Raw genomic sequence first — 27,140 nt, 5'->3', positions numbered from 1 at the left:
TGAGTATCGGAAGTAGTAGCCTCACGCACGTGCGTTCGCGCGTGTGTGTATGTGTCTGTGGGAAAATGGCGGTTCATCGCTCCGGCCCGCTCAAGCAGCAGAATAAGGCTCACAAGAGCGGGCGGCACCGGGGTCGAGGCTCCGCGCAGCGGGATAGCAAAGGTGAGGGGTCTCAGGGGCGGGCGGGAGGACGGCTCAGCTCGGCCCTTTCTCCATCTTTGCACGCGCAGGAGGCCCCTCCCCGCCCTAGTCTCCCCTTCCACCTGCGCAGTCGGCCGCGCCTGGCCCGCGTCGGCTCCCGTAGGGCTCTTGGCTCATCTTCTCCCTCTGCCCTCCCCGGTCTGCCTTACAGGTCGCGTAGCCGTGAAAGTCCTGAGCAAGAAGGCGAGGAAGGAGCTGAGCCGAGTGGATCAGAGGCACCGGGCCAGCCAGCTCCGGAAGCAGAAGAAGGAGGCGGTGAGGCACTGGGAGGGGAGGGAGGGTTGGGGCTTCGCGGCCCACGTGGGCAGAGTGGCCCCGAAAGAGCCGGACCCGTGCCGCCGGCGGTGGGGTAGGGAGCTGAAAGCCTTCACCAGACTCCCCACCCCACGTCCCCTTTATACCCCTACTCGCTGCTTCCACCGCCGTCTTCCTAAATCCCTCGGAAATGACCTAGGGGTTTCTTCCCCCAACCAGTCTCTGTCTCTCTTTGTCTCTCTCCCCCCACCCCCCAATTTTACTTCCACAGTGTATTTTAAACACGTTTTCTCCCCACGCACGTGGCTATTGCTTTGGTTCAGGTCCTGTTTATCTAAGTTATTGTCATCTCCTCTTAATTGGTCTCTGTTTTCAGCCTCTCCTTTATTCATTCTCCGCACTATTTTCAAAATAATCTTCCTAAGAAATAAGTAACAGTGAAACTCTCTTGTTCAAAAACTTTCCGTGCCTCCCAGCATTGCTTTTTCAGGCTGAGCTCAAGTACCGTATCCGCTTGCAGCCTTTCCTGGACCCGCTCCCTTTAGTGCTAACTCCCTCCTATAAATAATCTGAGAATATAATCTCCTCTAAGATAGGGACTGTTCACTTTTGTCCTTGGGCCCCTAGCATTTCACCCGGTGCCTGATGGATAGGACCTACCCTGGAGTCAGAGGTCAAGTCAGCATTCTACTCCCGGTTTGTTGCCCAGTGTAGATAGAGCATCCTGGTCCCTTGGGAGCTGGCCCCAGCACACTGGGCGAAGGTGCCAGATGTCTTCAGAGGTAGCATTGGATTTAAGAGTTGGAGAATGTGTGTTTTCATCTTGGCTTTGCGGATTACTCCTTGGGTGACCTGGAACAAGTCACCCCTCTCTCAGACTTCTTTTCCTTAAGAGGAGCAGGTTGGATTGTCTTTCAATCCCATGGTCCTTTGAAAGTAGAGAGGCTATTTGAATGGAATACAGAATGAGAAGAGGAAATAGGGCACGCTGCCCTACCTCTAAAGTGCTCATTGGCCTCTCTTCCTTCAGGTTTTGGCAGAAAAGCGGCAACTGGGCAGCAAGGATGGACCACCTCATCAGGTGCTGCTGGTGCCCCTGCATGAGAGGGTTTCCCTGGATGAGGCTTTGTGGCTGCTTCAGAATACAGACAAGAAGGTTGTGCCTGTGGGGGAGCAGGCTGGGATGCCAAGCTTCATGCTGCTCTGTCCTCAGCTGAAGCATCGGTGGTTCTTTACATCTGCAAAACCAGGTGGGTGAAAGTCCAAGGGAGGAGCCCTGGGCTGACCTTGGCTTATCCCCTTCACAGTTATGTACCAGTGTTCTCTTGTCTTGCTGACCCCATTGCTGACTTTCCCTTCTGAATCCAGGGGATCTGCACACTGTGTTGGACTTGGCCAAAGTGGCTGATACCATCCTGTTTATCCTGGATCCGGTGGAGGGCTGGGACAGCACTGGCGATTACTGCCTCTCTTGCCTTTTTGCCCAAGGGCTTCCTACCTATTGTAAGTGGGTTATGACTATCAACAATCTCAGGGATAGGGTAGGAGCCTCTTCTTATTGGTCGGGTGTCCTGATTTATGGACTATTGCCCTAAGTCCTTACCTGCCACTTTTGTGTTGGGCTTAGGGCTCCAGGCTTGGTGTAGGGGGAGTGGTTCGTTAACTGCAGTTAACTCCTGGTCTGTTTCTCTTGTGCCCAGCTCTAGCCATCCAGGGAGCTGGGTGCCTTCTCCCAAAGAAACAAGCAGATGCCAGGAAGAAGCTGAGCAAGGCCTTGGAGAAGCGATTTCCTGGAGACAAACTGCTCCATTTGGATTCCCCCCAGGATGCCCTGCTGCTCCTTCGGCAGCTGGCTCACCAGAAGCAGCGGCATCTGGCCTTCCGAGACCGGCGTGCCTACCTGTTTGCCCACACCGCTGACTTTGTGCCCAGCCAAGAGAGCAGCTTGGTGGGCACTTTGAAAGTGTCCGGCTATGTTCGTGGGCAGACTCTCAATGTAAACCGCCTCCTGCACATCGTTGGGCATGGCGATTTCCAAATCAAGCAGATCGATGCACCTGCAGACCCTTTCCCCCTAAACCCCAGAGTGATTAAGGGCAACAGATTCCTGGACATGGCAATGCAGGTGTGTGCTAACATAGACTGGGCTGTGCCTACCAGCGATCGCCAATTTCCAAGGAAGCTGGCAGCACGTGGCTTTTTTTAAAGTTTTGTTGTTACTAGAGACGGCATTGGCACATAGTAGGTGCTTCATAAGTGCTTTTATTCCATTACGTTCCATCTGAAAAGAGGCATGGGATGCTTCTGAGACATGAAATCATCAGATGGAGGTGGCATGGTTAGGCACCGGTTGGGCTGAAGAAAAGGATTTCTGGGTTTTAGTTGATTGCAATTGAGTATGAATCAGGCTTGTGAATATGGTTTTGGACTGTACTGAGGCCATGCTTTCCAAGGCCAAGGAGGTGGGAGACCTGCCCTCAAGTAGCTTATGTGAGAGGGGAGGGGAAGAAAATGGATAAAGGGACAGGTGCAAGGATGGACAGGGCATAGTCAGGTGCCAGCAGGACACTGGCCCTCCTAGAGTGGGAGGGGGCGGGCAGATTGGAAAGTGGTGGAGGATGGGTGGAGGTTGCTGAGGAGGGTGGAAACTAGGTTGACCTGATGGCTTAGGAAATAGGAAGGTGTTGAAAGTTGATGAGCAAGCTCCTTGGAATCCTATATTCTAGAAAAGCAGCATTTAAGGAAGATTAAGGCAGCTAGGTAGCACCATACTCCATAGAGCGCCAGGCCTGGAGTCAGGAAGACTCAACTTCTTGAGTTCAAATCTTTTTTTTTCTTTTTTTTTTCACTCTTAGAATAGAATTTTATTTTCCAAAATATATGTAAAAACAAATTTTAACATCAATTTTAAAAAAAAAATTGTTCCAATTTCTCTTCCTCCTCTATTCCTACCCCCACCCACTAGAACTCAAGCATTTCAAAATAAATTATACATGAGTAGTCATGGAAAACATTTCCACATTAGCTAGGTTGTGAGAAAAAAACAGTCAAAAAACTCCCAAAACTTCAGACTGAGGAACTGTCAAAGAGAAAAAACATTTTTTTAAAAAATGTGTTTCCAGGGGCAGCTAGGTGGTGCAGTGGACAGAGCACCAGCCCTGGAACCAGGAGCACCTGAGCCCAAATCCGGCCCCACACACCCAACACCCACCAGCCACATGACCCCGGGCAAGCCACCCACCCCCAATTGCCTCACCAAAAAAGAAAAGAAAAAAAAATGTGTTTCCATCTATTTCAGATATTGAGTTCAAATCTAATCTCAGGGGCAGCTAGATGGCGCAGTGGATAGAGCACTGGCCCTGGAGTCAGGAGTACCTGAGTTCAAATCCGGCCTCAGACACTTAACACTTACTAGCTGTATGACCCTGGGCAAGTCACTTAACCCCAGTTGCCTCACTTAAAAAAAAAATCTAATCTCAGACACTAACTAGCTGCATGACCCTGGCAAGTCACTTCACCCTGTTTGCCTCAGTTCCTAATTTGTAGAATGATCTGGAGAAGGAAATGACAAAGCATTCTAGTTTCTCTGCCAAGAAAACCCCAAATGGGGTCACAAAGTCAGATGTAACTGAAAAATGACTTAAGGTGTGGCAGCCACATGTAGGGTAGATTTAGAGTATAGGAAGGGAAGGAGATCTTTTGTTTCTGCCTTGTCTTAAAATGAGCTGAGTTCTGTTAAGTAAACAGGGTTATGGCCCTAGCAGAGAAGGCATTGATTGGGAAAATGTAACCTTAACCTCCCTCCACAAGGGTGGATTTAGCTCAGAGTGAGACTTAACCCTGTTGTGAAATGGACCTCAGGGTAATAACTAACAGTTACATGGTCCTGGAAAGTTTGCAGAGGGCTCAACATATGTTATTCCATTTGATCCTTGGCCACCCTGGGAAGTGAGTGCCGTTATTAAGGAAAGTAAGTTGTCTAGGGTCTTACAGAAGTACATGAGGTATTTATAGCTGCTCTTTATGTGGTGGCAAGGAATTGGAAGTTGAGGGGATGCCCATCAATTGGGGAATGGCTGGACAAGTTGTGGTATATGAATACAATGGAATACTATTGTGCTGTAAGAAACATGGGCAGGAGGAGTTTAGAGAAACCTGGAGGGTCTTGCGTGAGCTGATGATGAGTGAGATGAGCAGAACCAGAAGAACACTGTACACAGTATCATCAACATTGAATGTTGATCTACTGTGATGGACTATATTCTTCTCATCAATTCAGTGGTACAGAAGAGTTCCAGGGAACTCATGATGGAAGAGGATCTCCAAATCCAGGAAAAAGAAAAAGAACTGTGGAGTATAGATGCTGAATGAACCATACTATTTCTTTTGGGGGGGGGGGGAAGTACATGGGGCATCATTCAAACTCCAGCCTTCAAGATTCCTGAGTCTAGGACTCTACTGCACTACCAGCTGCCCCTATGAGAATGAATGTTAAAAGCACATTGGGGGGGGGGGCAGGGAGCTAGGTGGCACAGTAGATAAAGCATCGAGCACTGGCCCTGGATTCAGGAGGACCTGAGTTCAAATATGGCCTCAGACACTTGACTAGCTGTGTGACCCTGGGCAAGTCACTTAACCCTCACTGCCTCACCACCAAAAAAAAAGCATACTAGGTTGGCCATTCTGCTACCAGGTGGTCACTTGTGGGCTGTTAGTGTGAGAGCAGATGGCAGTTAGAGAGTCTGTGGAGGATGTGAGCCTCAGTGGGATGGGATGGGGGGTAGCCTGGTTCTGATGTGTAGTGTTTGTGTGTGTGTGTGTGTGGGGGGGGCAGGCATGATGTTTATGCAGTGCTCTCAGTAAGGGAGGACCTGACTGAGCAGCAGTGGCACTCACTTCCTTCTCAGACTGATGCTGTGGATGCTGATGGCATAGCTGAGATGGAGGAAGATCTCAAGGTCCTAGTGAAAGCAGACCCTGCTCGACAGGAATCTCTCCAGTCAGAGGTAGTTCCAGACCCCATGGAGGGGGAACAGACCTGGCCCACTGAGGAGGAGCTAAATGAAGCAAAGGGTTGGTGGTCTTTTGTTCATTGGTTCCTATTCTCCCTGGGACCCTGGATTTCCTTTGGGCCCTGCTTCAATGAAGGTCCTGCAGGGAGGGTGGCCAGGCTTGGTTGTGGGGGAATGGAGGCACCTTCTGAGCAGTGAGTCAGTCAGCTTGGTTCTGCTGAGAGCAAGTATGAAGTCAGAAGAGTGGTCTGGCTGACCACCTGTTGGTGTGGCTTGGCAGTGAGGCCAGTGACTATGTTTTCATTCTATCTGTAGACTTCCTTCAGACAGAAGAGAGCCAGCTTCAGGGCTGCACTTCCTGGCAGTAGGAGAGAGAGGGAGGCACCCTTTAGCTTCATCATGCTTTTCTTTAGCTTGCCTGACGCTTCTTCATTTTATTTTACCATTAGCAACCATTTATTTTTTCTTCCTCTTAACCCTCTCCCATGTTAGAGAAAAACAAGATGCTTGTAACAATGTACGGCCAAGCAAAGCACATTCCCGTGTTGTCCCTGACCCCAAATGTATTTGATAGACTTCCTAAAGGAGAGAACCAGAGTGGTGAAGAAAGTCCCCAAAGGCACATCTAGTTACCAGGCTGAATGGATCGTGGATGAGGAGCACGGCAGCAGTGACGAGGAGGAGGGTGACGAGGAAGAGGGTGACGAGGAGGAGGGCTTTGTGGAGGAGGAGGAGGAGTCTGAGGTGAGTGAAGCCAGGGCCAAGGGCGGCCTGTGCGGCTCTGCTGATGTCATTCCTGAGGATGAGGCTGTGGCCCAAGGACTGCTGCTGAATTGGATCCGGGAGGGCCCACGAGCATGGGAATCTCAGCACACTGGGCGAGAACTGGCACTGATCTGGCCTTGCACAGTCCTCAGCCGCCTCTTTGCTGTGGGTAGGGGGTCTCCTTTGAGCCCCAGCCAAACCCTGGGAGGTGGCTCAGACAGGCTGTGCGGGCAGGCCCGTCTTCTCTGCCTTACAGGGTCTTGGAGCGTTGCCTGGCTGTTTGCTCAGGGCTGCTTCCAGCCTTAGGAAGCACAGGCCAAGAGAGGTCAGGTCACTTGTTCAGGGTGAAACGTCTACTTTTTCTTCAGGCTGAGGGAAGTGAAGAGGAATGCGAGACCATGACCATAGGGGAATCTGTTCGGGATGATCAGTATGATGAGAAGATTGATGAAGAGGCCGAGGAACAAATGCTGCAAAAATATAAGCAGGAAAGGCTGGATGAGATGTTTCCGGACGAAGTCGACACCCCCAGGGACATAGCAGCAAGAATCCGGTCAGTTGGCTCTTGTTTACATGGTAGACTGGCAAGACTCTGCCAGAGCTGGCATGATGGATAGGAAGATTCAAGTCTTGCTCCTGACCCCTCCTGGCTGTGTGAGCCTGGGCACAGCATTTTGTCCTTGTCCTCCCTGCAACCCTCTGAGACCCACCTCCTTACTGGCCTCCAGCATGACTAGATGGCCTGGGAAGGCTCTTGGGAGCCTGTAAGGCCAGGAGGGACAGGCATCTACTCAAAGCCATCTCTGAAAAATGAATCCCCGTTAGAACTTCTCAGCCTCGCTTTGAAGACTCCTAACTAAGGTGGTTCCTTTGTTAGGACGTTCTCTGTCGTGAGGATGGTCAAGCCTCTGCTTGCCTCTTTGCATTCATAATTACTATTTTCCTTAGTTCTTCTCTCTGAGGCTTAACAGAACAAGTCTGGCTCCTCTTGCAGTGACTTCTATGAAGGGAAAAATGGTTGTGGGTTGAGATAAAAGCCTTATGGAGAATTGGGACTTGAAGGAAATTGGGGCCTGGCTTTAATGGAAGACCAGGATTGATGCTAGCTAAGAACTCATCTTTCCTCAGAGGCCTTGCCCCATCTCCCATAACTCCTGCACCTTCCTGCCAAAATCAGCTCCAGTTTATCCAGTATATGTCTGGTTTGCATGTGATCCCCTCCGTTAGCGGTGTCCTCTGTGTTCCTTGAGATTGAGGGTTTCTATTTGAGGAGTGGGGGGGTGCATTTCTTTGTATTCCTCAGTGTTTCCCACATACCTGGAACATAGCATGTGCTTAAATGTGTGTTGACTAAGTGATCTGCCCCAGGTCTCAGTCATCTGGATGTTAGTGAGGCACCCTCTTGGCCGGCTGCCTGTTTTGGCCCTGGTCCGGCCTAGGCCGGTTGGGTTTGGAGTTTAATGAGTCGAGACTTGGTTTAAGCTCTTCCTTTGGACTGTCTTGGGAAGTGGTCAAGGGTTCATTCTTCACTTGGGTTTTTGTTCTTTGGCCAAGGTGGATTATGAATGAAGCTGAAGTCTGGCAGCTTCCATGAAGCCTTTCTGACTTGATCATTTGATATTTCCCTGTGTTCAGGTTTCAGAAATACAGAGGCCTCAAGAGCTTCCGCACATCCCCGTGGGATCCCAAGGAAAATCTACCCCATGATTATGCTCGAATCTTTCAGTTTCAGGACTTTTCCAGAACTAGGAAACGGATCTTTAAGGAGATTGAGGAAGGGGAATTTGAAGGGGCTGAGGTACCCATCTTGTTTTATTGTTCAATTATTTTTATAGATAAGAAAACTGTGACTTGCATAGGGTCACATAGCTAGTGTCTGAGGCCAGGTTTGAACTCAGGAAGATGAGTCTTCCTGACTCTGGGCTGGGCATTCTGTCCACTGTGCCACCTAGCCGCCCATTCCCACCTTACCTTTCCCCTAATTAGTCCTTTCCTTGCCATTGCTTCTTTAGGAAGGAGTAGCTCTCACCTAGGCCTGGAGAGGTGCTGCTGATGAGGGGGATGGGGGCTGGGAGCATTCTAGGATGGAGGGAGAAGCTCATGATGTTGGCTGAAATGTCTGAACCTGACTGAGACATCTTTGATGCGTCACCTTTATGCTCTGAAGCTTCTCAAAAGACCACAGTGGAGTGGCAGGAGTGGTGGGTGGACGGTTCCCATCTAGACAGGTTGGTCCACCCCCACCCACATTGGGGGTGTCAGGTCAACACTGCCTTGCCTCACTTTTTTTTTGGCAGGTGGGCTGGTATGTGACCCTGCATGTCTGTGGAGTTCCTGCCTCTGTGGGTGAGAGCTTCAGGCAGGGGGTGCCTGTGGTCATGTTTTCCCTCCTCCCACATGAACAGAAGGTGAGTGTCCTTAAGGAGGTGGAGGGTCTGTTCTGGCCTGTGTCCAGCCTTCTTCTAGGAACCTCGGGCTCCTTTTCTAGGGCTCTGAATAGGTTGTGTCCTTAGGGCTTGAAGATGTTTGACTGCCTCGGTTACCTGAGCTTAGGGTTATGGAGAATGGAGAAGCCAGTGATGGTCTGAGCCGGAATGTCTGAACCTGTCTGAAGCATCTCAGTGATGCGTATTCTGTGTGGCTCTGAGGCTTCTTTCCCTAAGTGCAGCTGCCTCTGCTGTCATTTGGTGGCACATGCCACAATGCTGGGCCTTTCCACTCGGCCTGCCAGTAGGGAATCAGGAGGGAGGCAGGGGGGCTGAATGTGTTTGGGGCCTGGAGCATCTGTGAACAGCTGTGGTGAATGGCTGGTGTGACACCAGAGCCCCATAAAACCCGTCTTGACGGGGAGGGGCTTGGCTCTTGATTTTGAAGGTGGGCTGTAGCCTGGGCACTCTTGCAGGGTCTGTGTCGTGGCCTCCTCCTCGAGGGCACGTGGGACTTGGGAATGTTCATTGCCTCATTTCCTGCGTCTTACAGAGCTGGGGGCTCCTGGCTCGCCCCTTATAGCATGTCTTCCTTCCTGATCCTGCAGATGTCGGTGCTGAACATGGTGGTGAGGAGACACCCTGGTAACATGGAGCCCGTGAAATCCAAAGAGCAGCTGATCTTCCATTGTGGCTTCCGGCGCTTCCGGGCCTCGCCTCTGTACTCTCAGCACACTGCAGGTCTGATGCCCCTAAAGCACAGCAGTGAATGCACAACATGGTGTCTTACACGAGTTGTTTCAATAGTCGTGTGACACGTCTGCGACTGCTATCCCCGTTTAACAGAAGAGGGACCTGAGGCTTTGGGGTTAAGTAGGGCAGTGAACTTGCTTCTTCCTGACTTAGTCTTCCCTAAGCTCCCAACTCCATGGAGCAGCATTCTGCCACACCTGCCTCTCTTAGTTGGATTCATTTTTTCCTTGGTTGAAATACCATGGAGAGCCTCTAGACTCCTGAATGTCATTTGGAAGCAGATGGGGAAGTGACTTGTGCAGGCCCAGAAACGAAATGGTCACTGATAGGGAGATGGTTATGGTTAAAGGAGGGGCCTGCTGGTCTTCAGGACTCCATGAGCTGTTTCCTCTGTTCCCAGCCCCCAGGGCCTGGGGAGCTTCTTTAGAGGAACCTGCTTGCACTGAGCCCAGGGTCTTGGGGACTATGAATGAGCCACTGCCCCTGTTTCCCTGGGCCTGTGGCTTTGAGTACAAGCTCATATTTTCTTGAGCTCCAGATGCTATTTTAACTTTTTTTTCCCTATGTTAGCGGATAAGCACAAGGCTGAGCGATTCCTTCGTCCTGATGTGGCCACGGTGGTGACTATTTATGCCCCAATCACCTTCCCTCCAGCCTCAGTGCTGCTCTTCAAACAGAAGCCTGATGGTGAGTCTGCAGGGGGATGAGGAATCTGTTGGATGAAGATCAAACGTTATTATAGAGGAAAAGACCACTGCCAGGGATCTGGGGACCTCTGCCATTGGTGATGGGAGCTACCCAAGTGTCTGAACCTGTTGAGAATGGGTGGGACAGAAGGCAGCAGAGGCCCCCAGGCCAGCTTCATTCCTTCTGGGCTTACATTTGTATTTGGAAAGGGATTAAGGTCTGAAATGAACTTGTGGGAGGTGGGATGCCTTCCCCCCTTGCCTTATTTCTGCTGTTCTCCATGGGTTACTGAATTCCTTTTGACTCCTGAAATGATTTGTTGTCCCCGATGCCATTAGGCAAGCACAGTCTCATTGCCACGGGGTCCCTCCTGTCAGTGGATCCAGACAGGATGGTCATCAAGAGACTTGTGCTGAGTGGACATCCTTTCAAGATCTTAACCAAGATGGCGGTAGTTCGTTACATGTTCTTTAACAGAGGTAAGTGGGAGGGGGAAGGAAGACTCTGGTAGTCTTTGGGTACAAGAGGGTGTCCCTGCTGATACAATCAATGGTATTCTTGGGCCTTGCTTTCCTGAACCCTAAAACAAGGAGGGTGAACTAGGTGATATTGAAGGTCTCCCCTTTAGCTTACAAAGGCCCCTGCCTTGTCATTCCATGATTCCCTCGACATCCTCCCCAGTCACTGCCTCAGTTGTGCTGAGGTGACGGTTGTGCTCGTCCCCATCTCCAGGCTTTTGTGTGTCCTCCCTCCCCCAGGTGACAGAGATTCCACCTTCCCCTTTCCCCTTCTCCTCCCCAGTCACATTCTGTGATTATTTGCCTGGCCCGTAAGAGACGATGCTCATTGAAATACTTCTTCATTGTTTATTTTTAATCTTAGAGGATGTGCTGTGGTTTAAACCAGTGGAATTGAGAACCAAGTGGGGTCGCAGAGGACACATCAAAGAGCCACTTGGTAAGTTTGGGTGCCCGAAGGCTGGTCCCTTGAAATGCCTTCATTTCTGGTGGCTGAGCACGTGCCAGGGCACTTCCTGCTGTTGGGTTAGGGTGTGATCTTGGCCAGGTGCTGGGTGAGCAGGCGCAGCTGCACTGCTAAGGGGGCTTTCTCCAGGAGAGCTGGGCCCTCCTGCTTGTATAAGTTTTCAGAGCTGGAGGGACCTTGAGGCCACGTACCCTCCCTCCCCATTTTTAGAGGAGGAAATGGAGGTGGAGATAAAGCAACTTGTCCAGGGCTACCACCCTGAGCTTGATCTTTGTTTTCCAGGAACTCATGGCCATATGAAGTGCACATTTGATGGACAGCTGAAATCTCAGGACACTGTGTTGATGAATCTGTATAAACGCGTCTTTCCCAAGTGGACATATGATCCCTATGTGCCAGAGCCCAGGCCCTGGTCAAAAGATGAAGTTGCCTCCCCAGGGCTAGAAGTGGACATGGAGTAAGGGCTGAAGTTCTCTCCTCCCTTGGGGGTTCCTGAAGGAAAGGGACTGGGAGGGGGCTGGGCTGGGGTCTTAGTAAAGGCATCTCTTACTAGTTCAGAGGCAGCTGAGCCTCCTCATGCTTCGGTTGCTCCAGCCATCTCAGGGAGGTCAAATCAACGTTCCCCCCACTGAGAACCACACAGACATCTTGCACGTTGGGCCCCACCTTCTGGAAGTGCTTGCCCAGCACAGCGGCCACTCCCACTGCAGCTGTAGGCTCAATGAGGAGCTTCATCCTCTCCCACACCAGCTGGGTGGCATTCTGCAGGCCCAGAAGAGAAAGCCTATGTTGATCAGGGCATGAGCAAGAGGGTGCAGGCCCAGCCCTGGGACATTTCCTGGCTACTACCCTGCAGCCTGATGGTAGCAGCATGTCCCCTGCTCTGTGGCAGGATGATCGCCCATGGTCATCTAGTTGTCCAAGCCTCTCATTTTAGAGAGAGATGACCCTCTCTCCCGCCCCCAAGTAAGTTTCTTAGTTTTCTCACCTTAATTTCATCCTCTGTCACCGTGAAGACTTCATCCACCAGGTCCCTTATAATAGGCCAAGTAGAGGGCCCAATGCTTGATTTAACCCCATCTGCTATGGTGTCTGGTGGAGAGGGGTTAGGGGTTAGTTTCCCTTTAAGCTTCGACTGGAAGCAGTCGTCTGCATTAAGAGGCTCAGCCGCATACACTTTCACCTCTGGTCTCAGAGCCTGTCAGGAGAGCACTGGATGTCTGACACTGAGCATGGCTCCAGGACAAGCCCAGCCATAGTCACTGTCCTGGGAGCCCCCAGGGCCCTCAGAAGGATGGATGTGACAATAAAGCACACTGCAGCATCTGGTGGCTCTTTGGGGTTTGTGGACTTAGCCTTTGCTGTCGTCAGGGTCAGCTGTAAGGGGTGGGGGATTGTAAAAGGGAGCTAAGGCTCAGCTCTGTGTGGGTGGGAGGGGTGTGCACAAGCATTTGAGCTGAATTCAGGGGCTCACAGCCAACAAGCAGCAGCTGCCTTTCTGAGGTGCATTCGGTGCTTTGTCTCAAGAGGAAATTGGATGGGGCAGGAAGGGGCCAAGGGAGAAGATGGTAGGGTGAGGAAATGCCAAGTTAAATTTGAATAGATGATGGTACACAGACCTCAACTTGTAAACAGGTGCTTAAAGCAGGAATCTACGAAAAGTAAAAAGGCTGTTTGTTTAGCCTTAATAAAACATTTCAATTAAAAGTGGTTAGTTTGTTAAATAGCATCTCTTAGTGGGAATGAAATTTTCCCCGAGGTTTCTTTTAAACAATTTCAGGCTGTACAAAACCGGTCATTTGCATCATTGTTTATACCTTGTGATGGGGGGGGGGTATTTGCCTTCACATACCACAGATGCTTCAGCCAGTATGAATAAGGTTCAGAATTTTTCTGGAGAGGGATTTACTTCCTCTCCCAATAATATCCTGGGGTATGTGGTCCTAGCAGCAAAATCACTAGCTTGGAGGGCAACACAGCTCTTACTCTCTCAGCAGCATCACCAAGTGCCTATCTCTACCTCTCCACCATTTCCTTGCTGAGCTGGTGAGTGGATGTGGAAATGTCATATAATTAACAAAAATTGGTTTATGTGTTGGTTAGTTTTCTAGAACTGGCTTCATTATTTTTTTATTCTTTGATATAAGGGATGGCTCTCTGGGAAGAGGAAAATATTGGGAAATGAAATAAATAAAAATTATAATAGTAAAGAAAATATGATTTGAGAGCCTGTCTTTCCATAGACCTGCCAACATTGAGTGTAGAGATAAGTTATCAGACTTGTTTTCCTTTTTGTTTCCTTGACAAGGTGAAGGGTCTTACCTTGACTGTAACTGCTATTCCTGAGATCATCCCTCCACCCCCTACAGGTACCACTAGGGCATCCATCTTGGGAACCTATGGTAGTAAAAATATAAAATAATACGTGGCTAGACTAAACTTTCACAGGTACTCGCTGGTTACATAAGGAAACAACTGTCTATAACAAACATCAGCTGCTGGCTTACTCAGGAAAAGCCCCCTGCTGCCCAGGGCTTGTGGAGACCAAGGTTCCCTCACCTGCTTGAGCACTTCCAGAGCAATGGTGCCCTGGCCAGCCATCACAGCTGGGGCCTGGTTGGGGTGTACCATTGTCCCTTCAGTTTGTTGCATAATTCTTGCTGCCACAGCTGTTCTCGACTAGAGGGGGAGAGAGAGAGACCATAATGGCAACTCTTGATTTGTTGCTAATGGTTTAAAAAAAAAAAAAAGAAAGCCATGAACATAAGTCATCTGGGGCAGCTAGGTGGCGCAGTGCACCTGGCCCTGGAGTCAGGAGGACCTGAGTTCAAATGAGGCCTCAGACACTTAGTAGCCATGTGGCTCAATTGCCTTGTATAAAAAAACATTGGGATTGGCTGCACGGTAGAGTTGGTCTCATTACCTCATCGTTGGGCTCACAGTCTACTATGGTGGCTCCATACCCCCTGATGGCTGATTTCTTACAGGAAGGAGCTGTTCTTGGGACCACAATATAGGCAGGAATTCCTGAGGAAAGAAACACCTATGTTCATTGGGAAATTTGGGAGTTAGGCCTGGCTTCAAAGTCTGGCTCTTACATTTGAGTTTTTCAACCATGCCAGGCTTCTGATTCTGTCTATAGAATGAGGGGGTTGGGCTAGAGTAGGGTTCTTAACCTGGGGTCTGTGACCTTGGTTTTTAAAAATATGCATATTTTGATAACTTTCAACATAACTGCTCTCCTTGGTAATCCTGTGTATTTTATTTTATGCATTTAAAAAGCATGCTTGTTAGGAGTCCAGAGGCTTCTCCAGACTGCAAAAAGGGTTCAGGACCCCTTCCAGGCCCCTCTTCCAGCTGTTTACAGCTTCCACAGGATGAGACTTGGGGTCCTTCCAATTAATCATCATTGCTCTTTGGCTGATACTTGCATATATAGAGCTTCAGATTTGGTACAATGTGTGACATATACATGGCCTCCCTGGAGAATCAATAGCCCCTGTGACTTACACACTGTGAGCAGCTATACTGCAAAGCAAGAGAGTGAGGCGTGGAAAAGCTGCATGACTTAGCCAATGGCATATAGCAAAGCAAGAGAGTGAGGCATGGAAAAGCTGCATGACTTAGCCAATGGCATATAGCCAGTCAAGCAGGATTGGAACCCAGGCCCCACTGGATCCAAGAAAAGCACTCTTATCTAGGTTAAGGTTTTACTGTATACCACGCACCATGCCAGGCTCCAGGGCTGCAGAGACAAAACAATGAACCCCTGTTCTCAAGCTTACACTCTACTGGGGGTGGGGGTGAGGGGGGATGACATGTAGGTAGATACAGAACTAAGAGAAGGAGGGAGGGAATCAGGAGAAGTTCCCTATTCTGGTTACTGCCCAAAGCACAGGAAATAGCATCACTGTCAAATATTCATGGCTGCTCTCTCTTCTAGCACTAGAGTGAGGTAGGGATGAGGGTAGGTGGGGGTGGGGTACTAGGATTCAATCCATGTTAGAGATGAGCAAACTGAGGGTTGGGATCGTGATCTGAAGCAAGGTCCGACTCCCCACCCAGCCCCCTTTCTTAATGCTCAGATGGTAGCTGTTCATCCTCATACCTTCCAGTCTGGCTGCGTAGCTGAGTGCCTGGCCATGGTTCCCACTGCTGTGAGTGACCACAGCTTTGGGTTTCTTCCCATTTTCTGAAGTGTCAGAGGTCAAGCTCCGGATGGCATTGAGGGCCCCCCGGATCTACGGACAGAAAGAAAGGTCTGAACTTGGAGCTGCCCACACAAAATTAACAGAACTGGAGCCCAGGCAAGAGTTTCACAGGACCCTAGCGAGGAAGTGGCAGAAGCTTGTTGGCACAGAGCCAGCCTGGGTGACAGGCAGGATTTGTCATAGGCTGGAAGGGATATCAGAAGCTATCTAAGCCTCTGTGTTAGAGAAGAGGAAACAGACCCAGAGAAGAGGGTGACTTGCCCAGGATAACTTGTTAGCAAAAGGCTATTTAATAAATTTAGAGCCATACAAGACCCTGATCTGATCAGGAATTAGTCTGATTCCTTCACTTTACAGATGAGGAAACTGAGGCCCAGACATGGGCAAGTAAGGGACTGAGGTAGGATTTGAACCCAGAACCTCACCAAGAAGATCTCAAAATATTTCTCGCCAATAGTGTTTTACAGGGAGTGTGACTTCATAGTGAGCTGGCCTTAGAAGACCTTTGTTCAACTCCCACCCCTGGCACATCCTGGCTGTGAGCCTGGACGAGAAGCTGGGCCTCTCTGGGCCTCAGGTTCTTCATGTGGAAAACGGAGGGAGACAGAGATACATGCAGTGAACTCTGAGGATCCTTCCTGCTCTAAATCTCTGCTCCTCTGACCGTCAGCTCTTAATTCATGTCTAGAGCTTTGTTTCCTTGTTGTTATGATGCGGGGGGGGGGGGGGGGGGGGGGGGCTTTGTTGTTTGTTTGCTTCTCAGGAATTGGCTTCTCCTCAAGTCCTACACACTGAGCTTTCTAAGCTCGTTTCCCCTTTTTACAGATGCCCATGCACGAGGCCAGTCATGGCAGATTTCATCTAGAATTGCTGATAAAACTGGCAGACCCTTCTGTGGGAACTGGCCTCTATGGGGAAATCCTAGTTGTGACAGTCATTTCCCATCCAGCCTTCAGGGGACTGCACAAGCCTCTCTTCTGGGTCTCTTAGCACTTGGCGGGGTGGTGCCCACTAGCACTCTGCATTCAGAGCTGCTTACAGATGGAATGCACCTCCACTGCACTGCCCTGGGGTCCAGGGTGATAGGGAGGACAATCCACGGCCTGCCTATGGGGCTGCTGGCTGCCACCTGCTTCTCTGCCCCCTGGAACAAAACCCCTTGAGACTCTTTCTCACATAGTCACTCACTACTGGGTGTGGACTTGTCACTCTCATTTGAGGGAACTCCCAGATGGGAGGGATCCTTTCTTGTATCCCCAGTGCCTAGCACTGTGACATACACAGTAGGAGATTAAATGCTTATCAATTGATAGATGTCGTGTGCCCCCCCCCCCCCCAGCTTGCCATTTTTTTTTTGGTCTGATTCTTTAGTGCCTAGAACACAGTAAGTGCCTAATCAATGCTTGTTGATTAATTTATTGATGTTACCCACCCCCACACACAATGAAATCTCCTTGAGATCAGACACTTGCATTTTTTTGTCTTTGTATTCCCATTGCCTAGAACACAATAGGTGCCTAATCAATGCTCATTGATTAATTTATTGATGTTGCCCACCCCCACAAACAATGTAATCTTCTTGAGATCAGACACTGTTCCATCTCTTTGTTGTTAGCTACATGGGCTGCTGTCAGTTCTGAACACTCCCACTCTGTGCCCTGTAGCTTCCCAGGCCTATGGGCCCTCCCTGAGCGTTCCATGCAGCTTGCAGAAGACTTGTCGGATTGACTGGCTGCCCCTCTGCATCCAAACCCACAAGCTCAGCTTGTCTATCTGGCTGACCCATCATCATCCCCTCTTGACAGGTAAGGAAGCTGAAGCTGAGAAAGTACAAATGACTCCCCCACAGTTACCAGGCCTTTCGTAGCTCCTTGGGCAGGGCTCTTTCTATTAACTCACTATCTCAGAGGTTCCTCTGGATCCTTCAGCATTCCACCATTACCAGTGAAACACCAGATGGGTCCCTCGGTTACTTCTTCCTCTTACTCCATGAGAAAGCCAAAGGATCAGAGCATTAGAGCTGGGAGGGACTTTAGAGGATACTGCAGCAAACTCTGGGAAAACTGAGGCCCATAAAGGGAGAGCAGAGATTTAAAGCTAGGAGAAACATCAGGAGCCATCTAGATTTGTTTCCCTTGTTTTACAGGTGAGGAAACTGAGGCACACAGAGATCACTTAGCTATTAAACCTGTACCCTCTACACTAGACCACACTGCCCACTGGGCCAGCTTCTTTTCCAATCATACACTCTTGGGGTGATTTCTTTTATTCTTGTCCATCAGTGGTAGAATGGAAAGAATGCCGAGCAGTTAGAGTTCGAGGATCTGAGTTTGCTTCTCACGTCTGCTGCTTACCACCTGCATGACCTTGGATAAGTCACCTTTCTCTGCCTCAGTTTCTTCATCTGGAAAATAGGACTAAAGCAGAGATGTCAAACTCTCCCAGGACCAATGCAGAACTAGATTAAAATTAAAATGCAATACAGCATAGATAATGTTAATTTGTGGCTTTCTAAGTCAAGGGAGCATTTCTATTTGAGTTTGACATGTCTGGCTGAGAGGATCTCTGAGGTCCCTTGGAGTTCTAAATCATCTTATAGCACACTGCATCTCAGAGGATGCTCCCCTCTCCTTCCCATGTATTTTAGGCCCTCAACTAGCAAGGAGCTGGGATTCAGTCTTCTAGAAACACCATGATACCATCACTTTGATCACCATTAAAGGCCCATGACAAGAATCAGTCTCCTGAGTCTACCCCTGCAGAGAGCAGCCCCTATGAGACCCGGCAGCTTCTGGTGATAGGAGAGGACTGGGATCCAACCCAAGGTGGGTCTCTGAGACCTCGGCCTTACCTTAAAGGACCCAGTCTTCTGGAAGAGTTCACATTTGAAGAAAAGTCTCCGGCCAGCCAACTGATTCAAAATGGAACTTGTAAGGATGGGGGTGACATGGATGAGGCTCTCGATTTCTGAATGAGCTCTCCTAACATCAGCCAAGGAGATGCAGTACTGAGGACACATGTCTGTGGCAGCCTGGGCAGAAAGCAGGGCCAAGCTGTGTCAGCACTGGGAAGAGATTTGGATGTGGAAGAAAGCCAGAACGTTTCCCTGGGAACTGCACGGTCTAAACATAACAACAATAGTAGCTAACATTTATGTAACACCTACTATGTGCTAAGCACTGTGCTAAGCACTTATCATTTGATCCTCAAAACAACCCTGGGAGATTGGTGCTATCGTTGTTTCCACTTTACAGGGAGGAAACTGAGGATGACTACATGACTTGTTAAGTGACTTGTCTAGGGTCTTTCATCAAGTAAGTTTCTGATGGAGGGTTTGAACTCAGGTCTTCTTGGCCCCAGGTCTGGTACTCTGACCACCTCATTGCCTCTAACAAATAAGGAATAATTAATGATGATGATAGGTGCCTCTAATTAATAATGAAGATGATAATAATATCTGATACTTATAAAGTTCTTTACCTGTTATCTCAATTAAGTCTAACAACAGGCAGTGTGGTGAGGTGGAAAGAGGACTGACCTTTGAGTCATGGGTTATGAGTTCAAATACTGATGCTGCCTGGCTGTCACTGCCTCAGTTTCTTCATTTGCAAAAAACGAGGGGACTGGACTACCTAGATGAAGGTCTCTCCCAGCTCCAGATCTATAAGCCTGAATTCCTGTGTGTGACCCCTGAGCAAGTCACTTCCCCCACCTGGGCCTCAGTTTCCTCATTTGTAAAGTATGGGTGATGATACTTCCCAAGTTTTTATGAAAATCAAATGGCATAACATAAAGCACTTAAAACACTAGATAAAATGTAAAATAATATTTTCTCAGTCAAGGGGTACCAACAGGATAGCTACTATCACAATTTTTTTCAGACTTTTTAAAGGATCCAGCTTTCTGCTTGAAAAGACTGGGACTCACCACTTGAGATCTAGGAGCTTCTGTGGTGGTGGGTCTGACCTGGCCTGGCCACTAACCAGTGACTTCTGGAAATGTTCCCTGTTCCCCAAGAAAAACAAAAGCTATGGACCCCCTGCCTCCCCTCCCCACAGAAGAATATCCAGACACTCAAGGATATAGGGTATGAAATTCCTTTTATCTTGGATAAGCTAGTCTCTGGGGTTTTTATTTGCTGTTGTTTGCTAGAAGAATAATAGCTTCAACTGAGCTAGTCTCTTCATCCCTGAAGATCACACACTTGAGCTAGCCCTGGACTGGGTTGTTTAAGGAGACCACCCTCCCAGGTGGTCCAAGGGGGAGAATTGGGGGAAAAGGAAGAGACACTAAGCCTCAGAGAAAGAGCAGGGTCTTGGAAATCGCTGGCCTCCAATCCCTTCCCCCTCTAAATCGATGATCCTACAATCCACTAAGAGCTGGGATATATTGGGTTCTAGGGAAAGGCAGATGTTCATCTTCATGGCAACCAAGAAAGGAAAGAGTAGAGGCCTGAAGGAGCAACCACGCTTATCCCTTCACTAATACTATGACTCCTGTGGACTCTGCAGGCCGTGGAAACGAGACACTACCAGAGGCCCAAAGCGTCTTTCCATATTAACTCACTATTGTACACTGATGTCTTATTAGTCTGATGAAATACCAACTGAAGGCTCTCCCCTCCCCTTTTTAAAGCTACCTAAAGAGGGGCCAGATCCTGCTATTTCTAGGGCAAACCCTGGATCAGGGGGATGAGCCGGAGAAGTGATTATGAGAAGCCCTCAAGATGAAAGTGATCTTTGTGATGCCTTTTGTTCCCTTACCATGGTCACCAGACCTCTCTCATCCTATATTATAACATAAGGTCACAGACCCCGGAGGTCATCTAGTCCTCTCCCATCATTTTAGACAAGGAAATCGAGTCTCTCAGGGTAAAGTGAGGCGCCCTCCGAAAATTCCAGTTGGGCATCATGCAGCCACATGCCGTCCGTCCCCACTTAACTGTAAGCTCCCAGGAGGCGGGTGTGCTCGGTCACCCGTGGGAACCTGACTTGCATACACCGGGCACGTCAACCTGTGCACAGGTCGAGATGTGTAGGGCGGTGGCCTGCCCGCCCGTCGGCCGGTTAAGCCCGGGCGGGGGACGGGGCTGAGCCAAGGACGGATAAAGACCCGCGACCCGCCCGAGGTTACGCAGGGACCGCCTGGGGAGTCACCCCGTCGAGGGAGCGCGCGGCCGGGCTCGGGATCACAGGAGGGGTGAGTTCTCGACCCTTCCCCGAGGGAGGGGGCCCACAGCGGCTCGCCGGACCTCCGCGTGGTGACCTCCGAGGTCACGCCGGGGAATTTGGGTCACTAGAGCGCCACGCGCGCACCAGAAAGAGCCCCGGTCAGCCAATCGTCCTCGGCCGTTGGGGGCGAGCCGGGGGGGGGGGGGGGGGAGGGGGGGTGTTGGGCCTCGGCGGGAGGGATGGCCTTGAACTTCGCTCCCGCCGGTCCCGCCCCCACCCCGCATTCCTCAGGTAAAAGGTCAAAGAGCACGCGCTGCACTGCCCCAGAGGAAGCGGAGGGTTCCGGCCCCGGTCCCAAGGCCGATTTGCGTACACCTTGAGCCCGCGCGCACGCACAGGTAGCTCTTCAGCCGGCCGAGGGTTACTCACCTTCCCGGGCCGTCCCGTATGCGCATGCGCCTCTCCGTCTTCTCGCCTCGGGAGCTCGCTCGTGCTTCTCCGCGCCTTCCCTCCCTCGCGGGCCACCGTACCACTGTCCGGGATGGGAGGAGGCGGCGGAGGATGGGTGTGTGCGCGTGCGTGCGTGCGTGCGTGCGTGCGTGTGTGTGTCAGTCAGTCAGTGTGGGTCTGTGTGTGTGTCTGTAGCTGTGTGTGGGTCGCTCGGTCGGGGCGGGGCGGGGCGGGGCGAGGGAGGGGGCAGCGCGCGCCGCCCGCCCGCCCGTCCGCCCGCCCGCCCGTCGTGGTTTCCTGGCTGCGCGCGGCGGCGGTGGCGGCGGCGGCGGCGGCGGAGCCGGAGCTGGAGGAGTAGTAGCAGCGAAGATGGCGGAGGGGCTGGAGCGTGTCCGGGTCTCGGCGGCCGAGCTGCGGGGGATCCTGGCCACCCTGGCCCCGCAGGCGGGAGCCCGAGGTAAGCCGCGCCGCCCCGCCCCGCTCCGGGGCTGGGCCGGCCCCTGCGAGCCCCCGCCCCCGGCGCCCTCCGGGGAGGCCGGCGGCGGCCGCGGGGCCGGGAGGGGAGGGACGGGGAGGGACCGAGAGGGGCGGGGGCTCGAGCCGCCGGTTTAGAGCTCCCCGCCCGCCCCGCCCGCTTCTCCGGCCTTCCGCCCCCCCCCCTCCCCCCCGGCTCCGGAGCCTCCTCCCCTGCCCCGCCCCGGGCCCGCCCCCTCTTCCTCCCGCGCCTGTCTTCTCTCCTCCCCCAGGTCCTACCTCGTACCCCCCCTCCCCCCTCAGGTCTTATCTCCACCTCCCACCTCCCCCAGGTCCTACCTCCTATCCCCCTCCCTCTCCCTCCCCCCCCGTTCTTCCCCCCATCTCTTCCCCCCCTGACTAACCTCCCCCCCCCCCCCCCCGTCCTGCCTCCTCCCGATCCATGGTCTACTTTCCACCCCCCCACCCCCCATCTCTTCTTCCCTGCTTTTTTCTTACCTCTTCTCCCTCCACCTGTCCCCCCCCCCCCCCAGTTCAGCCTCCTCTTTTGCTCTCTCCAATTTCCTCCCTCTCAGGCCCTAGCTTTTCTCCTTCACTCCAACACTTCTTCTTTTCCCTGTTTTCTTCCCTCACCTCTTCTCCACCCCCCCCATCTCTTCTCTTCCTTCAATACCTCTTCCCCTTCACCTTTTCTCCTCCCCACCCAAAGCCTACCACCCCCACACCCCTCTTCTCCTGCCCACTTTTCTCCCCACCCTTGGCCCTACCTTTTCTTCTCCCTGCACCCCCACCCCCTCTGGTGTCTCTTCTGCTTCTGAAGGAAAAAAATATCAGTGCAATTAGGGAGAGAGAGAAAAAGCAACCTGTGACTGCCTCCTCACTTCTTTAGTTTTTTACTGAGAGCAAATGGGTTCTCAGTAGGGCTTGCCACAAGTAAAACCTCAGCATTCCCAGGGGCACAAGCCACACCTTCCCCAAATGGTGGAAGAGGTGGGAGACTGGTCTAGCCCACCTAGGCTGTAGGTTTTGGGGTTGAGCCCTTGGGTGCCTGGGAACCCAGGAGCAGCCCTTCCTGGGGGCCGGGGCTGCACAGGAGATGGCCCAGGTTCAGTTGGGTTATTAAGTGTGTGTTAGGTACAGGGCAGCCTCGTTCTAGACAGGGGGAGTACCACCACTGCGATTCTTGCTTCCCAGGCCCCGATTGTGGTTTTGTTGTTGTTGTTGTTTTTTGTTTGTTTTTGTGGGGCGATGGGGGTTAAGTGACTTGCCCAGGGTCACACAGCTAGTAAGTGTCAAGTGTCTGAGGCTGGATTTGAACTCGGGTAATCCAGGGCCGGTGCTTTATCCACTGCACCATCTAGGTGCTGCCCCCCCCCCCCCAGTTGTGTTTTATTAGGAAACTATGTGAACAGAAGAGTCAAGACAAGATAATAGGAGGGAAGGAGCATTGACCAGCAGGCCAGGGGGGCATCTACACCTGGAAGGAAGCTGGGGCGTGTGCAGAGCGGAAGGGCATCCTGGACAGGCCAAGGAGCTGGGAGTCTGTTTAGAATGGAAAGTGCCAGGAGGGGGTGTTGTGGAGGGAGTTGGGAAAGATAGATTGAAGCCTGGTTGTGTGGGGCTTTAAATGATTGGCTGAGGAGTTTTCTCTCTTTTCCCAGAGGTCATTGGGAGCCACTGAAGCTTCTTGAGTAGGGGTGGGGTATGGTTAGATCTGGTGGCAGCTTTGTGGAGGTTGAAAGAAGAGGAAGACCAGAAGCAGAGTAGTCAGAAGGCTGTTGCAGTAGTCCTGGAGAGACAACGTGAGGCCTGCACCAGGGTAGCCCTCTGAGCAGAGAGAAGGGATCCGAGGTGGGAGATAGAGAGGCGGCATCAGTAACACTGGGGAGAGGGAGAGGGAGAAAGAAGAGCTAAGAATTCGGAAGTTGTAAATGTGGCTGACTGGCTGGTGGTGTCCTCATGTTGTGCTTGAGATGACCGTGGGACATCCCCGTCAAGTTATCTAGTGGACAGTTGGTGAGGTGGGACTGGATCACATGGGAGAATTGAGACCTGGATATGTAGATTGGGGTATCATCCATCTGCTTACAGATGTGGAACCCTGTGAAACCAGGAGGAAAAGGGCCCAGGACAGAGGCCTCATGATTAAGGAGTGGCATGAAGATGATGAGTGATGAGACTTGGGAGAGGACGCATCATGAAAGCCCAGGGAAGAGAGGGAGCCATGGAGTAGGGGCTGCCCAGTGGGGACCAAAACTGCAGAGTATTGAGGAAGGGCCTGGAGTTTGGAGCAGTGAAGACATAGGGAGGGGGAAAGACTGTGAGATTGGCTTTTGTTGCTCATTGACTTGTCTGTATCTCTGCTTTGCAATCCAAATAGCAGAAACCTTCTTCTGTCCTTTGGGATGAACTGTGGGGCTTGTTCTTGAAATAGGTTTAATGGTCCTGTGTATTTGTTGCAGCAGCCCCGTCCTGCCATTCGTTTTATTCTGGTGTCTTTTGGCAGCAACAGTGCCTTTTTTCTAGCTTTGTTACTGTTGGAAAGACTAATCAGGGATCAATAGTTGGACTAAAAATAGAAGCTAACTCTGGGACTGACTGTTGTCATTCATTCTGAGTGTTTACAGAACAACACTGCCTATTTCCATAGCACCTTGATTCAAACTACAGTATTAACACTCACACCTTCATATCACATTTTCCTAAACATAGTAAATCATGGCAGGTAGTAACATTCCCTTTTCACAGGGAGGGAAACAGAACTTGCAAAGGCTAAATGACTTCTGTTGATATGCTAGTGAGCGAGTGGAGCCTGAGAGATGATTCCAAGAGTTCTGGCTCCCCCGTGTCTGAATTAGTTCCCATTTTTAATTTTTTTTTTTTTTTGCAAAGTCCAGTTTGGTCTTTGGAGGAGAGCATGTCACAATCCTTCCATCATCTTCCAGGGAAAGCTCCCTGGCAGAACCTTTTTCTTCTCACATTCCATCGTCGTGGCAGCAGCTGGTCTCAGCGTTCTAATGATGGGGGCCTGAGCACTATTTCCTTGGAATGGCTTTGCTGGCTGCTGTCAGGGAGTTGGTGAGCATGAGTGGCGTTGAAGAATGTGAGAGGAACTGCTTCCTATTTTCTCCAACAGGAGGTGTGTGTGGTTGGTACTCTCAAGGAGGGGATTACTCTAGCTATGCCATTGGTCTACAGGTTTAGAGATGGTAGCAGGGACTGGGTCCCCTAGAGGAGGCTGTGCCCTTTGTATTGCTATGTACATAACCCTTTTCCAAAATATTTTTTAGTAAAAATCATTCATCCTACAGTACTTGTGGCATTTAGCCACACCCGGGAGGCGAAGGGAGAATGGCCTGAGATGACTCAAGGGGTTCTGTAGATTGAGAATATTGGGGAAGGGGATCATCAGAGAGCTTCTGGTTGGTTTGAAGTCCAAGAAGGCTGAATGAGAGTTCTGGTCATTCCAGAGTACAGATTTTTCTTTTTCCTTGTCTAAGTGTAGGTAGCCCCAACATAACTAGATTCTTTTCCTTGCCAGATGCTGAGCTCATATGTAAACCCCAAATTGTAGCTCTTGTTTTGTTTCCATTTCAAAACACCTTCTGCTCCAGGGGCCTCTGGAGACCTTTCCTTTCTTGCTTGCCAATATGAGCATTTGGGTGTGTAATCTTGCCCTGCTTTTCTGTTACATAATCACAGTGACACTCTCTCTCTTTCTCTCTCTCTCTCTCTCACACACTTCCCTTCTCTTTACCCTCCCCCCCACAGAAAACATGAAGGAGTTGAAGGAACCCAGGCAGCGTAAGGATAATAGGCGCCCAGATCTGGAAATCTATAAGCCTGGTCTTTCCCGACTGAGGAACAAAACCAAAATCAAGGAGCCTTCAGGGACTGAGGAATTAAAGGATGAAACTGCCAATGACAGAGATACCTCTGCTCAGGAAAATGGAACCCAGGCCATTCGAGATCCGTGCAAGGGGGTGGACAGCCAACAGCAGAATGGCCCTGTAGGCACAGAAAGGAAAGAACCCTTCCAGGGACAGGAATCTTGTCCTAAAGCCTCAGGACAAGATGATCGGTCTCTCAGAATTATTAAGAGAACAAAGAAACCAGATTTACAGATCTATCAACCTGGAAGACGCCTACAGACTATTGCAAAAGACCTGCCTAGCCGAGTAGAAGAGAACGAGGTCCTCAGTCAGGTAGAGCAGCTCAGAGTTGAGGATGGTGAGCCTGAAAAGGACTCTGGGAAAGATGGTATCAAGGTCAAGCCCTCCAGAGATGAAGCAGAGAAGAACCAGAAGGCTGTCAAGGGAGACAAGGGCAAAAAGACTGAAAAGGGGGAAGGGACGAGGAAAAGCAACGATGACACACTCCAGGGCAAGCCTGGCTCGGCTAAGCGTTACTCGCGTTCAGACAAGCGGAGGAATCGCTATCGCACTTGTAGCACCAGCTCGGCTGGGAGCAACAACAGCGCTGAGGGGGCCGGGCTCACTGATAGCAGCGGTCGGCGCCGGCGTCAGGATCGGGCCAAGGAGAGGCCTCGTCTGAAGAAGCAGGTGTCTGTATCTTCAACTGACTCCCTGGATGAAGACAGAACTGATGAGCCAGACTTCCTGGGACCCCGGAGGAGCTCAGAGAGGAGGAAGCCTTTGGACAGAAGCTGGTCTTGTCATGGGGAGGGTGAACGAAGAAGTGAAGGTAAGGAGAACAGAGGGGGCCTTCGAGTCACTTTCGATTCGGAGATCATGAACAAGGACATGTCCATGGTGAGACTGACCAAGGAAGATGTGGATAGACTGAAGCCTGACAGGGCCCCCGGCAGCATGGGCAAAGCCCCAGAAAAGCAAGACTCCAAAACCCCAAACCAGGAGCTGCGGGGTCGTGGACGGGGCATTCTGATTTTGCCTGCCCACACGGCACTCTCGGCCAATATGACAGGATCCCCAGAATCTACGCTTTTGGGATCCAAGCTTCTCTTTGGAACTGGTGGTAAGGGATCTCGGAATCGGGGCCGGGGAGGCACTTCCCGGCGGCTGTGGGACCCAAACAATCCTGACCAGAAACCTGCTCTCAAGAGCCAGAGCCCTCAGCTTCACTTCCTGGATACTGATGAGGAAGTCAGCCCCACTTCTTGGGGGGACTCACGCCAAGCCCAGGCATCTTACTATAAGTTTCAAAACTCTGACAACCCTTACTATTATCCCAGGGCACCGGGCTCTGGGCCTCAGTATCCCTACACAGGCTATGGCCCACTGCAGTATCCCCTGGGCCCTACAAATGGGGTGTATCCAGGGGCTTACTACCCTGGCTACCCTGCTCCATCTGGGCAGTATGTCTGTGGCCCTCTTCCTGCCAGCTCCTTGAGTCCGGAAGAGATGGAGCAGCAGGTGAGGGACCTGCAACACCAGGAGCTCCATCGGCTTCTTCGAGTAGCCGACAACCAGGAACTGCAGCTCAGTAACCTGCTTTCCAGGGACCGAATCAGCCCTGAGGGCTTGGAAAAGATGGCCCAGCTCAGGTATGTGGGTTCCTCTCCTAGCTGCTGGGGAGGGGTACAGGTGGGCAGGATCACACCCTGGTAGGAGAGGGAGAGAACTGAGCAGAGAATGGGTGTAGTCAGAAAAAAGCTAATGGCTGCATTCTCCCCACCTCCTGCCCTCTTCAAGAAAAATGCACCTATATAACCTATGTCAGATTGCTTTCTGTCTTGGGGAGGGGGGAGGGAAGGGAGGAAAATTTGGAACT

At 51.1% G+C, this 27,140-nt stretch overlaps 3 protein-coding genes and 2 non-coding genes across 8 annotated transcripts in view; 4 read left to right on the top strand and 1 right to left on the bottom strand.

Annotated features, from left to right (window-relative positions):
• TSR1 (TSR1 ribosome maturation factor) lies at positions 1-12,409 on the top strand. Its single transcript, XM_044001942.1, has 15 exons — positions 1-162; positions 353-456; positions 1,487-1,706; positions 1,825-1,959; positions 2,157-2,581; positions 5,364-5,529; positions 6,043-6,212; positions 6,602-6,786; positions 7,869-8,031; positions 8,531-8,641; positions 9,268-9,400; positions 9,983-10,099; positions 10,438-10,578; positions 10,982-11,056; positions 11,366-12,409. The coding sequence occupies exons 1-15, from the start codon at positions 66-68 to the stop codon at positions 11,542-11,544; spliced, it is 2,421 nt and encodes an 806-aa protein (XP_043857877.1). The 5' UTR covers positions 1-65; the 3' UTR covers positions 11,545-12,409.
• LOC122727143 lies at positions 8,323-8,411 on the top strand. The gene has a single exon (XR_006353094.1). It is a non-coding gene; the product is annotated as a small nucleolar RNA SNORD91 family (small nucleolar RNA).
• On the top strand, positions 8,799-8,893 carry LOC122727142. The gene has a single exon (XR_006353093.1). It is a non-coding gene; the product is annotated as a small nucleolar RNA SNORD91 family (small nucleolar RNA).
• SRR (serine racemase) lies at positions 10,952-21,093 on the bottom strand. Of its 4 annotated transcripts, none has more exons than XM_044001944.1 (8): positions 20,895-21,093; positions 18,146-18,325; positions 15,192-15,324; positions 14,007-14,110; positions 13,643-13,762; positions 13,406-13,480; positions 12,072-12,281; positions 10,952-11,845 (listed from the first exon to the last, which is right to left on the bottom strand). In XM_044001944.1, exons 2-8 carry the CDS (start codon positions 18,311-18,313, stop codon positions 11,633-11,635), a joined length of 1,023 nt encoding a protein of 340 aa, XP_043857879.1. In that variant the 5' UTR covers positions 18,314-18,325; positions 20,895-21,093; the 3' UTR covers positions 10,952-11,632. The 4 variants fall into 4 exon arrangements, with proteins under 4 accessions (XP_043857879.1, XP_043857878.1, XP_043857880.1 ...); XM_044001943.1 differs by lacking the exon at positions 20,895-21,093 and adding an exon at positions 20,058-20,561; XM_044001945.1 differs by lacking the exon at positions 20,895-21,093 and adding an exon at positions 19,222-19,276.
• Positions 21,094-21,187: 94 nt separating this feature from the next.
• SMG6 (SMG6 nonsense mediated mRNA decay factor) overlaps positions 21,188-27,140 on the top strand; it is a 179,535-nt gene continuing 173,582 nt past the window's right edge. The window contains exons 1-2 of the mRNA XM_044003043.1: positions 21,188-21,372; positions 25,161-26,913. Coding sequence (XP_043858978.1) covers positions 21,285-21,372; positions 25,161-26,913 — 1,841 coding nt within the window. The 5' untranslated portion in view covers positions 21,188-21,284. The remainder of the gene's footprint in view (positions 21,373-25,160; positions 26,914-27,140) is intronic.

Source organism: Dromiciops gliroides, chromosome 4 (assembly GCF_019393635.1).
Source record: "Dromiciops gliroides isolate mDroGli1 chromosome 4, mDroGli1.pri, whole genome shotgun sequence".
Lineage (NCBI taxonomy): Eukaryota > Metazoa > Chordata > Mammalia > Microbiotheria > Microbiotheriidae > Dromiciops > Dromiciops gliroides.
This window is presented reverse-complemented; position numbering and strand designations above follow the sequence as displayed.